The sequence below is a fragment of the Arctopsyche grandis genome, chromosome 13 (genome assembly GCF_051622035.1).
Source record: "Arctopsyche grandis isolate Sample6627 chromosome 13, ASM5162203v2, whole genome shotgun sequence".
Classification (NCBI taxonomy): Eukaryota; Metazoa; Arthropoda; class Insecta; order Trichoptera; family Hydropsychidae; genus Arctopsyche; species Arctopsyche grandis.
In genome coordinates, this window is record NC_135367.1 from 6,178,985 (window position 1) to 6,193,778 (window position 14,794).

General features: G+C 33.2%; 2 protein-coding genes across 2 annotated transcripts in view; both read right to left on the reverse strand.

Moving 5' to 3' along the window:
- Window positions 1–14,794, reverse strand: part of LOC143921341 (uncharacterized) — a 658,293-nt gene that overhangs the window by 292,095 nt on the left and 351,404 nt on the right. The gene's annotated exons all lie outside the window — the stretch shown is intronic.
- On the reverse strand, window positions 1,083–7,256 carry Hr38 (Hormone receptor-like in 38). Its single transcript, XM_077443880.1, has 3 exons — window positions 7,227–7,256; window positions 1,452–2,877; window positions 1,083–1,339 (listed from the first exon to the last, which is right to left on the reverse strand). Exons 1-3 carry the CDS (start codon window positions 7,245–7,247, stop codon window positions 1,083–1,085), a joined length of 1,704 nt encoding a protein of 567 aa, XP_077300006.1. The 5' UTR covers window positions 7,248–7,256.

The following is a 14,794-nucleotide window of genomic DNA, read 5'->3' on the forward strand; positions in this document are numbered from 1 at the left end:
CCGAAGATGTATCGAAAAGATTTTCTCTCTGACGTAAAGAAGGAGTTGCTTGTGACGTCATTTCTCATACACACAAGAGCGGCTCGGCGAATACTCGCGAGCGTGTTAGAAATGAAAAATGCAAATTTGTTGAGGAAACGATTCCTTGACTGCAAGTTTTCTTTTAGACCCAAGGTAAGAGAACCAACATTCGCATTTTTCGCCTCGGGGCGAATACGGTTGAAAACCACTGCTGGATGTTCTAGTAAAATTGAGTAAAAGTACTATTTATAGTTTTTTGTTGTTTGGTCATGCTTGATGTTTAATATTGGTTGTATTATGAATTTGAAAGTTTTTCAATAGTATTGTTTTGTACAATAGGACACTTTTATTTATTCGATTCTAATTTCACAACCTTTTGGTGGTGAAAGAAAGACTGTAGTATAAATACATATATGTATTCAATACATATTTATGATAAATAAAGGCACAAACCGTCGCCAAACGTCACATCATCAACCATTGTTCAACAATGCGATGTTTACAGCCCGAAAACCCGAAGTACCAAACGTATGACGGCTGAAAAGTCTAAGACCTTATTTGATTAGCCAACGATTTTTTTTTGCACGGAATCATCGAATTCCGTTTTATACATTTTTAATGTAAAGTTAACCGATAAAGTCTAATGTATACAAAATATATATATTTTAATAATAAATAGGTACAAACAAAAAAAAAAAGAGTATTGTTTCATTTGATGTACATAATATAAATTCATAGCATTAACTTTGAACAGAAATTCTGAACAGAGAACATTATAAATGTAACTTAAATTAATTTAAATCATTATGGCCCGAGAGACAATCGTATTCGTTTGACGAAACACGTTTCAATTTTTAAATAGACGAAAGTATAGTATAATACTTATGCAAATTATCGGGATAAATTACAGCACAGTTTTTGCACGTTATAGACACTTCACTTAATTTCTCTTCTTTTACCCTTATCGCTATTGTCAAATCAAGATAATCTTAACATGTAACAATATGATATGATGTAAATTATTATATTTTATAATATATATATATATGTATATCTATTACTTAAAATGGTAGACTGGCAACAAACATATTTTCTATGAATGGCGGCGCCGGTACCAAATCTTCTAGTTTTAGATAGAATATTCGCTGCAATCCTTGCACCGAAAGAGATCGAAGTTCTGGAAGCTTTCCGAGGAGTCCACTGAAGTAGTGGGACTTTCGCTGAGCTTCAGCATTATATGTGACGTGGTCTCGCAACGAGCTGATTATTTTCATTTGAAGGTGCTCAACCTTGAGGGGCTCTTTCAGACCATGGCGATCTGGAATAATGTACAAAATCAAACGTTAGATAGTGATTTTGTTTTAGTATGGGAATTGATTTCAATATGATATGGTTTGAGGAATATTTAATAGTAAAATTAAGGTACGTACCTGTGACAAGTGTGAGGGCGCAGAGGCAAGCGAACGCAGAAATGTCGATTTCCATGGAATGGAGGTTGCGGCTGAACTCCAGGATGGAATGCAGCCAGTCACCGAATGATCGTTGACATTGTCGTTTATCCATGACGATTCCATTGCAGAACGTCATTTTGGTGTCGTCGAACTTGGTACGGTACGAGAGCCGCAACACAAACAGCTCCAGAGATGCTGATTGGAACAGCAGTTCCTGGTCCTCGGGGCAAAAGTCCGTGAATCCGGGAAGCTTTTCGGCGAAATGTTTGATCACATCCACGGAGGTCGTCAACAGGCTATAGAACTGTTGGGTTTTGTCCGCTTCCGAAATAGGCGGCTCCATCGGACCAGGCTCTTGGTAGTGCGAGTAGTCCAGGCTTGCTAGATCAGGAGAAGTATCCACGTGAGCCCGTACAAGTGCAGTGATTAGCGATACGGGAGGACTTGGAGGTGATTCCTGTGGTGATTTAGGCTTAGAAGGTAGTCTTCCTCTTCTACCTTTGAGGGAGTCAGTGCGTACGACCTCTTTCACCATTCCGACGGTGAGACACTTTTGGAATCTGCAGAATTGGCAACGGTTTCGCCGCCTCTTGTCGACGGGACATGCTTTGTCGGCAAGGCACACGTATTTGGAGCCTTTTTGCACTGTTCGCTTGAAGAATCCTTTGCAGCCTTCACAGGTGCGTACTCCGTAGTGCTGACAGGCTGCTGTGTCGCCACAGACGGCGCACAGTTGAGAAGGTGAAGGAGGAGCTGGTACTGGGCCACCTCCAGGTGAGCTCGAAGCCGAGCTTGAAGCTGAAGGTGGAGGAGGAGGCGGGCCAGGAGGTCCTGGTGGTCGAAGCCTAGGACTTTCTCCAGAGCTTGCCGATTCTGAGCGTTGCAGTGGGAGGGACGCTCGCCGCTGTCTTGGACTCAGTCCTCCCATGACATCAGCACCGCTCGGGAACGGCGGAAGAGAGTACGAGTCTTGAGGATGGACAGCCGGAGCTGCTGGTACCGGCTCGTATCCAGGACTACACGGTTGAGCTCCCGTATAGTATCCTGGAGAGTAGTGTTGTTGAGGATGGAAGTCATAAGCGATGTGCGCCGGAACATGTCCGTGCGCGGGATGGTGGTAGGACGCAGGACCCACATTGTAGCAGTCCTCGTCCATCTTGATGCCGAAGTTGGCCGCCAGCTCGGGACGTGAATATCTCACTGAATAAGTTTCTTCGAAGCTCGGCAGGGTCGCCGGCGGTGATGATGGCAGCCGAGGTCCTGGGCTGAGGGACGGCAAGGGAGCACTCTCCTGCTGGGTGAACTCGACGTCCGGAAATGGATCTAGACTCTCGTGGAGTACGCCAGAAGCGTCGTCGCAGTACGGCAGAGACAACAAATCTGCAAATGTAGATCCGAATGAAGTCTGAAACAAAAATAAGAAGCGTGTGCTTAGTCCAATCGTTCTTCCACACAGTGTGCATGTTTCGGCGAATCAACTATTAGGTTATTTGTAATTCAAGCGACGAACGCAATGGCGGATCGTTCGTCGGCGCCAATCGCTATGTTCTTTCTGTAGGGGGGTTTTAGGGGGTGCGTTAAAGGGACGGCCCCTAAAGAGGGCGGAAACAGATAGGGCGTGACTGCGCATGCTCCTTTATCCACGTAGTATTAATATTTCAACATTTTTATTCGATCCAAGAGGAGTTTGTGCTTCTAGAAAATATATTGATCAGTTTTTCCTGTCATATGTACATACATATGCTTACTAATTCAGTGGTGTCACCCTAATGGTTTCCATGGGTTTCCGGAAACCCGTTGTTAAAAATCAAAAGTTTCCGGAAACCTGTTATTTAATTTAAAAATTTATATGATTTTTGTCAAAAATTATAGAAATCTTGAAAATTTAATGAGCTTTCATGTAATAGTGCCTATAGTTATAGCCTAGTTTCATGTAATAGTTAGACGAAAAAAAAAGTATATATAATTATATTTGCAAAATAAATTTTTGGGCTGACACCACTGCTTACTATAGTGCTAAGAACAACACAATTATGAAATTATGAAAGAAAGTCACATTATGGAAGAGAGCTATAGGTGTTGAATGTATTAATGGATTGTATCATGCTCTCTTCTATAATATATTATACATATTACTAGTTTAGAGCGGAGGAAAAAAAAGTAAAAAACATTTTCAGAAAATTTGTTTTGGAGTACTTGATATGTCATCTATATGTTGTGTGACCAATTCTGTTGGTTGAACTTTTATATTTTATGAATTGCATGTATAAATATGTATTTAATTTCTATAGTTATTATTTTTTAGTTTCTTTCCTGTTATATTTTTGACAATTGTGACTCATTAGCAATTCCTGTAATGCCATAATGGTCCAAACTTTAAATAAATAAATAAAATAGCTATATATCAAATAGTATATTAAATTTGGTGGTTCCAAATTGGAAACTGTTCTTTACACAGTATATGTATGTAATGTACACGTACATGAATATAAAGCCAAATGGTACAGAGTTGCTAGTCCGAAAGAAAATATGAAAATAAATTTAAAAAAATATAATTTTATTATAAAATTTTGTAATTTATAAATGTTGAAAGTTCTATTATATAAGCTGCCATATTTAGCGGTTTTAAAATTAAAATTACGCAAGAACAAACATTCAGATTTTATATTAGATATATGGAACCAGCAACATATGTATAATATGTTTGTAGCTCTGTGTTAAGCGTGAAATTCTGAAACTGAGTGGTCATGGGTTTGTTCCCTGGCCCGGTGTTGCTGGACAAACCTTGGATATATGTGAAACGAAATGATTATTATGATATGTCAACCGAAACGAAATGATTTCATTGAAACGGTTTCATCAAATTTGAAAACCTGTCCTATCTAGTTTATAGCACCTTGAATTTGCTGATATTATAAATATACACCCACTCTGTTAAATGCATGTATTTTTCGAAATATTACTATTATCGAATTTGTCCATACATGTCCAAACATAAATGTTTATCGATGATTGTAATTGGCTAGGAAAGTGCATTGGGGTTTATATGTTAGGCCTTTTTGGTATATATTTATGTATATGTATGTATAAAAAATAAATTACGTGATAGTATTTGATCGAATGCTTAAAAATGTTTAATGCTTGACAAAGGTTAGTGCAAAATAAATATACAATATATGTTATTACTAAAATATACTTGAGCATTATGTAAAATTGCATTGATATTTATTATTATTACCATTTATTTCTATTGGCCGAATAAAATTTATAAAAAAAATTAGCATCGGATTAAATCTGCATCCTATTTCTAATTCGTAGGATTTCAACCGATAAAACAGCAATAAAAAATCCACATGAAATTTGATACTAATACATTAAATTTTCAATGCTACGTATGTAATGTTCGAATCTTTTCATCGCCGAGTAGGAAACTCAATGTTGAAACTTTTTATACACATCCACACATTTAATGCGAAATATACATGTTTATAATATATGCATATAAAGATACAAAAGGTGCGTATTAATATTCCAAGTTTCACCGCACACAATGCGAGGGGTAGAAAAATAAAAATGATGAAAAGAACATCGCGCTACGCGTCAATGAATAAACCGCTCCGCAGGGATGGTCACGAGGGGGTTAAGGGGGGATAATTTGCAGTAGAAAAAAATGGAAATATACGTATATAATATATTGTATATTTATTTGATGAAGCAGGTTTATGGCGTCACGGTGAGTGATCGCCTCGAGGGAGCTTACGAGCTTAAATGTCAACGGCGGGGAGGTGAAAAGCTCCACGGCCGTTAACGACTGAAACCTGAAATTACCAAAATAGACACTGAATAATACCCCGTTTCTCTGAGCTATCATAATATATAAGTATTGTATAGCGGGAAATTCGGGGAGAGGCCTTAATGTGAAAATTCGGCGGAAGTGACTTTTTCTTTTCGCCTTGTAACCGATGCGGGCTATTCAAATTCGAGAAGCTACATACGTACGTTCCAAATACGATATTGAAGAAATCATATACGTTCTATTAGATGTGACTGATGTATGTACTAGAAGTGACGTGATGGCCTCCGGATGTTGCCTTGCGAATTGATTTTTTTATTACATTATTAATCGTGGAGAAAAAGTTGCGGAACAATCGTTGCGAAGCGGTCAGTAATCGTATATAGATAGGAGGAACTTGCTCAATGAAACGATCGCGTTCAAAAGCTGGAGGTATAATCGAGAATCAATTAAATAAATAAATACCGAGTTGGCTCACTGTGATGATGTTTCTGTGTTAAAATGAGCCGCGCGAATGATGAATTTTTCGGTTGCGAATTTCTTTGTCATTTTATCACGGCCGGATTTTACGCGAGTTGTGTCTGATGTGGTCTGGCATTTGAACTATTTTTAATTTCATTATGATGTAAATTTATATTTTTATTGTGGTTTTCAAATGCTAAGTTTATGGTGGAAAATTTAAATATATTTAAAAAAAAAGTTTGTTTTAAATCAAATTATATACATATGTAATAGATATACATAGTAATGGAGGCTAAACACGCATGTAACTGAGACAATTTTTTTGCTAATGACTTGATTCAGTGCCTGAGTATATATTTATCTTCAGTCAATGCATTTATCAAGTCAATAAAATTATTATTTTGAACCTACTTATACATTACAACCATAAAAAATGGTCGATTTCTTATACTTTTAATTTTTTGCAGGAGTTGATTTGAATTAAGAAACAATCAATTACATGTAGTTACACTGACATGTATACCTTGTACATAAATCCAAAATTACATTATAATCAGTACAGAATTAAAACTGTTTTATTGACCTTTACCTAACATTTATTGCACTTTTTTGACCTTTTATTTATATATAACATAAAAAAGCAACGTTTTGACTAAACATTGCTTTAATTAGTATATTTTCTTAGAACATGTTTAATTTTATTAAATTAATTTAATATAAAAGTAATATACGTATAGTCTCAATCATACTCTGCAACATCTAACATCGGTAAAGTCGATCTATAAATCACCACGATGTGTCAAAACATAGGGTAAGTTCGTTTTATTGACCGTTACATAACATTTATTCCACTTTTTTGACCATATTTTTATATATAACATAAAAAAGCAATGTTTTGATTGAACATTGCTTTAATTAGTATATTTTCTTAGACCATGGTTAATTTTATTAAAATAATTTAATATAAAAGTAATAAACGTATAGTATTAATCATACTCTGCAACATCTAACATCGGTAAAGTCAATCGATAAATCACTACGATGTCAAAACATAGGGTTAACTTCGCCTATTCAGCGACGGGTCCCCGATGCAATTTATTATTTAATTGTCACTTTGTTATCTCTCGTTAACCATCGCGTATTTATTCACGCCCGGGCAATAAAGATTTATTCATCAATTTTTTTCCCGACGGCACACAATATGTTGAGTCCATTATTACGTCCTTAAATCGGAGGGGGACACCCTGTAGTGCAGTGGATTCGAGGAGATCGCGAATATCGATATCAACCCGTACAATATTATGAATTGTATTGTATGTATAGTCGAGCTAAACAGTTGCAATATTCCATATCGTAAGATGTTTATCGTGCGTGTGTGTGTGTGTGTGTTTTTTTTTTACTTTATGCGAGTTTAATTGAATCGTAAAAGTTTGTTTATGACATTTTTTATTTATTTTTATGGGTTTTGTGTGTATGTGGGAGGTTTGATGGGTGTTTACCTGTGTTTGCAGAAGCAGCATGCTGTGATGGGCTGGGGGCTGAGGGCCGGGGGCGGCACGTGGGGGCCGAGCCGCACTGCAGGGCTCCGGCGCCGTCGGCTCACCCCTATCGACAAGGGGTGGCGGCTGCGCGGGACCTGTGAAAGATGAAAATGAAATAAAATAATTGTTGATTTTATTAAGTGAAAATTTTTAGGAAAAATCAAATTTTCATCAAAGAAAATTGCAAATTTTGTTCAGTCGAATGTGGCGAAATTGATAGAATGGTGTGAATATTGTAAATATATATCACAACCTTAGAGAGCAAATATGATCATTCAAAAATTTGGCTAAATTAATGAAATTTTCCTGTATCCATATATTATCAGAGCATATTGGTAACGTTTCATTGTTCCATTTTTTTGGCAATTAAATGTATAAACGCTTTAAAAGTTTTAACTTTCATTTCAAATTTTTATTTGAAATTTTTATTTATTTGACAGGTAGAACCCAAAGCGCCTTGCTAGACAATTAATTAAAAACATTGCATCATTTTTATTACATACATCTCTGTATTTCGATAGGCTGAAGAACACGAAATGAACAATTAATTAATTAACTAATTAATCCATAGAGACATCTATAATTTTTTACATATTGTAAATAAATCAACTTCAGATATTTGTGACATAGTGGGTAAGATGGCTTTTGCCAATTTGATGGAGGAACCGTTTCAACAATGAAAATCATATAAATTGGCAAACTCTGATAAGAAATGATCGACTTGGAGTCACAAATATCCAATTCTAACCGGCAGTATTAAAGATTAGCACGGGATTGAACCCAGTAATCTCTCGGTACTAAATATAAACGAAACATACAAATTGAAAGAATGTTCACTTAAGTGAATCATGACAAAAATATCATTCTTTTTTTCAGCCTCCCCGATTTGAATTTGTCATCATTGCGCTCTAATGTTGTATTACATCTAATATTTATGGAATTTTTCAGTGTAAAAATCATAAATAGAAGCACATGCTCAAGTTATAGGCTACTTGGATTTTAAATTCAAAATATAAGAAGTATTATGTATGTGCCTAAAAGAAAAAATGAAAGAGAATTAGTGCTTACTATAAAAAAAGTACACATTTAAAGTTTGATAAAAGAAAAATGTAACTTTTAATTGGTTGATTTCAGTAAAGCTTTTTATAATAAATATGAATAAATAATGGTTCATTTTATTATGTTAAAATTATAATTTTATAAAATTTATTGCAGGTACAAAATACAATACTATTTTTTATTTAAAAAATGGTGTGAAAAATTATAAAACGTCACATGGAAAGCTTTTATTTCATGTTAATTTAAAAAAAAAATCGAATTTATTTCGTAATAAGGACGTATAAAATTTTAAATATTCAAGTAACATATGTACATATGTATGTCTGCTATATGTCGATGTGCAATAAAGTATATCTAGTTTGGTTTCTAGTTATAAAAATAAAACGTTTGCATATGTAGATTACCTCGAGACTTTCACGCAAAATGCGCAATAATATAGTGAAATATTCAAAAATGTAAAAAAAAATAATACGAGAAATATTTATATTATATATTACACATATTTTGAATAATAAATTTATTTTTATTCATTTAAACCGAACGGGGTTGGGCCACGTTGAAAAGCTGACGGCTTAAATTTTTCCAGCGTGAGAAAGTGCTTAATTTAGTTTGAAAGATTTCATTCTCTTATCACGTTTATTGATATTTTATGCATATAATAATAATATATGCGACATAGGTGAAGATAATACCTTATAAATATTTATAAATTGAAATTAGTAGAAACTTGATTTTGCTGCTTAACGAATTTGCTAATGTATCAATGAAAATACGAGTCAATTAAGTTTTATGAATACTTTTTTTTTGATATATGTTGAAGAGTTGACATAGTCATTTTGACAATAAATAAAATTATCAAGCAAATTTAAATGTTTTAGAAAAATTTACGACATTGCGAAAATTATGTCGACATTGGGCAAATTTCATACGAAATTTTGAATAAAATACATTATCGTACCGATGTTAGCGTAGAAATATCTGTTATATTTCATCCGATCCGTGACAATCTCCAGATCAGGGGTCGCCAAATCGTCACCATAGAACAAACGGACTGATCGATCACTGCCTATCAGCGTCGACGTTACACTAGAAGTGATTCGATATGCAAAAGAGGTGGTCCGTTTTATAATGTCGACACTCTTTGAACCACCCCCATGTCTTATACACCTATCTATTATATAAAAACACTAGCGAAACTCCAAGGGTACAAACACGTCCTCAAATTAAATTTAGCGTTTGAATTTAGAGAGGCGTAGAATTTCAGTCCCTATCATGTGTATTGTGTAAGGGGTTGTTTTGTTGGCTGTGTCGAGGGTTGGACTTGGTACGTTTTGAATTTAAGCCACTTTGAAAGGAGGTACAATAGTCGGATGAGGAGGTGGGGGCAAGTCTCTAGGGAGGCTATGAAATCAGTGGTATTTGCAACCCCCTCATAATAGTCATAGTCATTATGAATTATGTGTGCCGATGTGAGACTACGGTGAAATATTTATAGCTTTTGAGCGCAGAGTGCAGGTGTTGTCAATAGATGGCTTTTTTTTTATTATTTACGATGTTTTATGATGCTATTTCGTATACGCAGAATATAAATTATTTTGACAGTTAATAAATATGATTTCAAAATAGACGTTTGTATCGACGATATGCTATTTTATGTGAAAATGTAAGCGAAAAGTACATTATATGTACCAACTATGAATATACTTTTAATGTAATGAGTAGGTAAGTCTTATGCATTTTATTATTTCTGACTTTTAAAGAAGCCTTAGTTTGTTTGAAATCGGATGTGTTTAGATTAAGAGCATAGTATATTTCAAATAAGGTACATACGTAATGTGCCTATATCAAATTATCAATTTTTATGAAAAGTACATCGCATCATTATATTGACTTGTACCGAACATATTTAATTTGTTTTACATTGTATGACATAGGTATTTGTAGCACTAAAAATACTATGATTTTCAAGTGCTTTCTAATATTTATGTATTTTAAATTTTGTCTAATTTTGATGTAGGCACTTCTACATATGTAAAATTAAGATCCAAATACGTATTGATTAAAAATTGTAAATATTTTTGAGCTTTTTCTTCTATTAAAATGAGAGTAATAGTATAAGGACAAGAAGAAATGTATAATATGTAAATGTAAAACATAGATTATGATGACTAGATAAGTAATTAAGATTAATTTTGATCATATTTTAAGTAAATATATTAAAATATATATTAAAAAAAATTATATGCAGGTACATATATTAAATGAATATCAGAAGGCAATTGGAATTTAATTAATTTATCAAGGAAATAATAAAGATAACAAGAAGATAAAATTATAATCATTAACAATCAAAGCCTTTTTATTGAGATGTTTTGATTAAGCTGGATAGATCATGTTCTTTTGAATGAGTACAAGAACTTCTATGTAAGTAAGTACATAGTAAAGGAAAATTTGAAGAATTTTATGTTGGATATTTCGATGTTAGATAAGTAAGCTCTCCTGAACGTTTTGGATTGTAAGTTTTTGATGCAGATTGGATGAGAGAATTTAGAAGAAGATATAATCATTAAAAGTAGTTAATTAAAATTTAATTGAATTAAATAAAGCGTTTGATTTTCGACGCCTGATCTATGCTCGGTTCGGCCATAAGAGTTGATATTGTTTGCCTTATAGCCCGGAACCGACGAAACCCTCCTCGGAAATATAGCACACTATACATAATTCCGTATTATTTTTTCAATTACGGTATTCGCACATGTCGCCCGAAACTCTACGGTAATATGCGAAAATTAAAAATTAAAAACAAAACACGTCGAACCAGTCGAACAATCGCGAATTGCGCGCGACCATTAACACCAATTAGACATGTGCACAGTCGATGCAATTTTTTTCCAACAATAATAATTCTTCAAGGGACATGAAAATTCTCGTTCTCCTTGGGAAAAGTCCTAGCAGTCGGAAACACGTTGACAGATGTTTTTAATATAATAAAAAAATGAGGGGTTTAATTATGCGCACGCGCCGACGTGAAAATGTAGTGCAGGATGCGATTCCAGCGAGACGATAACGGGAAAATGTCAAAGGTTCCGAAGCTCGTAAATGCTAATTGATGAAAATTCCTGTGTTAATAAGTTGAAAACGGGTGGAAATGACCGGTTGAATTGTTGGGGGCGAGAACGGTTTTAAGGATGTAAGCGTTGCATACAAATTTTCGCACATTGGTGCGGAAGTCTTGTGAACTCTGGTAATTTCAGCCCGAAAATGTCATAGTTTAATTGTGTTGCATCCATTATTTATTCTTTTTTTAATTATACTTTGAGATGGACATACTTATTTTAATTGTTAATGATTAAAATTAATTTTTCGTTTCCACACACAATTCAACATCATTTTTGTTCAGATATTAATTAAAGTTGGTTCGTAACTTTTAAATTAAATTATCAGTAAATATGGATGGATTTGATCAGTTTGGTCAGCATATACAAATTACTGGATTCTATATATTATATATTTACTGGATTCTACACAAAATCCATTCTATTAATAATAAAAAAAAATACATTTTTAGCTTCGAAATATCATCTCATTACGCATAATAATACAATAAAACTTCATATGTCAAATTATGATTCGGCTGTGTAAATAAACTGACCATTTAATTAAAAAAAATACTGATCAGTGGAATATTCATTATTATAACTAAACAAAAGCATTTAAGTTACTGACCAGTGACCAATCAATACATAATATTGAAAGATTCCATAAGTTAATTCTCGATTTTCATACGTTTTTAACGATAAACAGGCATGAGCAGGGTCGGCTCAAAGGAACAGTAGACTAGGCACGTGCCTAGGGGCGCCATTTTCAAGAGGTGCCATAGCCAAGACGCCCTAATATTTTTTTGGTTTTTATTTGATTATAAAATTTTAAAAAATTGGCTTTCTATGTAGTTATAAAAAAATTATATCTATTCAACTTAATTTTCCTACTCCAATTAACAATACTGAATATAAAATATAATAATTCACGCAGGAAGTCGACTGACAAATATCAACGAATCACGAATAAAACTTGCCAAAAAATATTCGTCGGTATACTTGGAATTAATTGTATTTGAATAAAATACTGCTGAGACGTGATGTTAAATGAAATATTGGAAGTATTAAATGCTGAAAATTTGTGATCAATTCGTCCATATCGATTGAAAGATAGTTTCTAAATTTATTTTTTTAAATATGCTCCATAGTAACACGTTCCTTTTGCAAATTTTATTTTATCCATTTTTATTAATATTATATACATATATATTGAATATAAAACGTGCCTTTGTTTTTTTCTTAATATATTTTTCTTCAACGCGTACCTTTATTAAAATTTATTATTTAAAAAATATTAATAGGGGAAGGGGCACTGAAAACCAATCTGCCTAGGGCACCATATACCAAATATATCAAATGAATTGTTATCATTTGTATGTAAAAAATAATACAAATAATATTTTGAAGTGTACATTCTATTATACACATTTGTCATAAAAAAATAGACAAAAATTCCTAATGTACATATTTACAAACATAGATAAATAAAAAACATGACAAATTGTTTATATTAATAATCGATCAATCATTTTCCAGTTTGGTGCATAGAATAAAATTCGAATACTACTCATTGTCAACTTTGACTTTTGTTTGTACGTGGCGTTTTAAAGAACTCGTTCCCTGCAACGAGAGTCGTTATCTCTAACAGTGGCAATATGTATCATGTAAACGAAAGATCGTCGATAAAATCGATTAATACGCGGAATAATAAGGCAATAAATTCGATGCAATGCGACAGGTACATACATTTAATAGGCGATGCCTACGCCAATGCAATATCCTGTTTTTTGCGTTGCAAAAATGCATCCGGAGCACATCTGCTAATTGCTCGTAACTATGAGGTCGATAGCACACGAGGCTAACTACTGAACGACACACCTGACCGTTTGACTGCAGATTATCGAAATTATATCCAATCAAACAGCTGAACAAACTATAATATCATATTATATGTAATGAAAAATTACACCTGTCGGATGAAACGCACCAAAGACGACGTTTCAGCAATGTGCACTTATTTATAACTATCTGCATTTGTAATATGCACATGTGAGCCGTTATATTCGAAACATATTTTGCAAAGCATTAAATATAATGTTGTGCGATTAACATTATATCAGTATCAAAATAAATTAATATATCAGAGATGTATTAAAAAGATTCATTAATTTCATCTTTGTCTCCGTCGTTTTGTACATTTTAATTATCGGATTTAGCAATAGTTTCGTTTACTATGGTCATTTATGATTTCATAAAAAAAATCATAGGTTTTTGAGCTCTTTCTCCTATTATGCTGTACATTAACATTAGAATAATATAATACAATGATTAGTAACAAAATTAAATTATAATTGAAAAATAGAATATGATCAGTAGATCAGTAGCTATTAAAAATTATATCGCGCGCTCATATTACCATTATTAACCTATGCTTCACCTGTATGGAATAACGCCTCAAATTCTAATCTTTCCAAGCTCCAAGTAATACAAAATAAATCCCTAAAAATAATTTATAATACACCCATATATACTAACTTGAAAAAACTGCATGCCATATATAATATTCCGTTTGTTACAGACATTACTACCAAACTAACCAGTAGATTCTATGACAGAATCACTAATAACCATACTAACACACTTGTGAAGAGTCTCGGTGATTACAACAAAATGTCTATACTCTTCAGGTATAAACACAGATTACCTAAACATAATCTGCTTTAGGTCATCGACTTTAGAGAGTCTTTAATTAATATTATGTATTAGATGTATCATGAACATTTATAAGGATTGTAAATAGGTTTTTGAGCTCTTTTTCCTATTATGCTGTAGATTAACATTAGAATAATATAATACTATGATTACCAACCAAATTAAATTAAATTGTAAAATAGAAAATGATCAGTAGATCAGTAGCTATTAAAATATATATAAGATGTATTGTGAACATAATTTCGTAATAATAAAAAGCATTTAAAAAAGTAGCTATTAAAATATATATAAGATGTACATATTGTGAAAATAATTTATAAATAATAAAAAGCATTTAAAAATCAAAATCTCAATTTTGATCTAATAACTGCAGACATTTTATGTATGTAAGTCACCAGATTATTTTTGCTCTATTCAATGATAAGTATTATTAATATGCGAGAGATGACTTCGGATTATGGACCCTCTGGAATAGACTTTATTCTACTTATAAAAATATAGATATTGGAAGAATCCAAGTAATGCAGTCTAATACCGACATACAAAAGCGGGCTTTTACCATACGAGAAAATAGACAAGGCGGTCTCGTTCGACACTGTCCCCGTTTTGCTGGTTTTATAAATATGCCAAACATCGCTCTCCCGTCTCCGTATAAGG

Excerpts from the sequence above, each read along its gene's own strand:
- Hr38 (XM_077443880.1), bottom strand. The coding sequence starts at position 7,247 with ATGCTGCTTCTGCAAACACAG. Across the intron at positions 2,878-7,226 it reads TGCTGCTTCTGCAAACACAG|ACTTCATTCGGATCTACATT; the intron begins GTAAACACCCAT and ends TTTTTGTTTCAG. Across the intron at positions 1,340-1,451 it reads CGCCCTCACACTTGTCACAG|ATCGCCATGGTCTGAAAGAG; the intron begins GTACGTACCTTA and ends ACATTATTCCAG.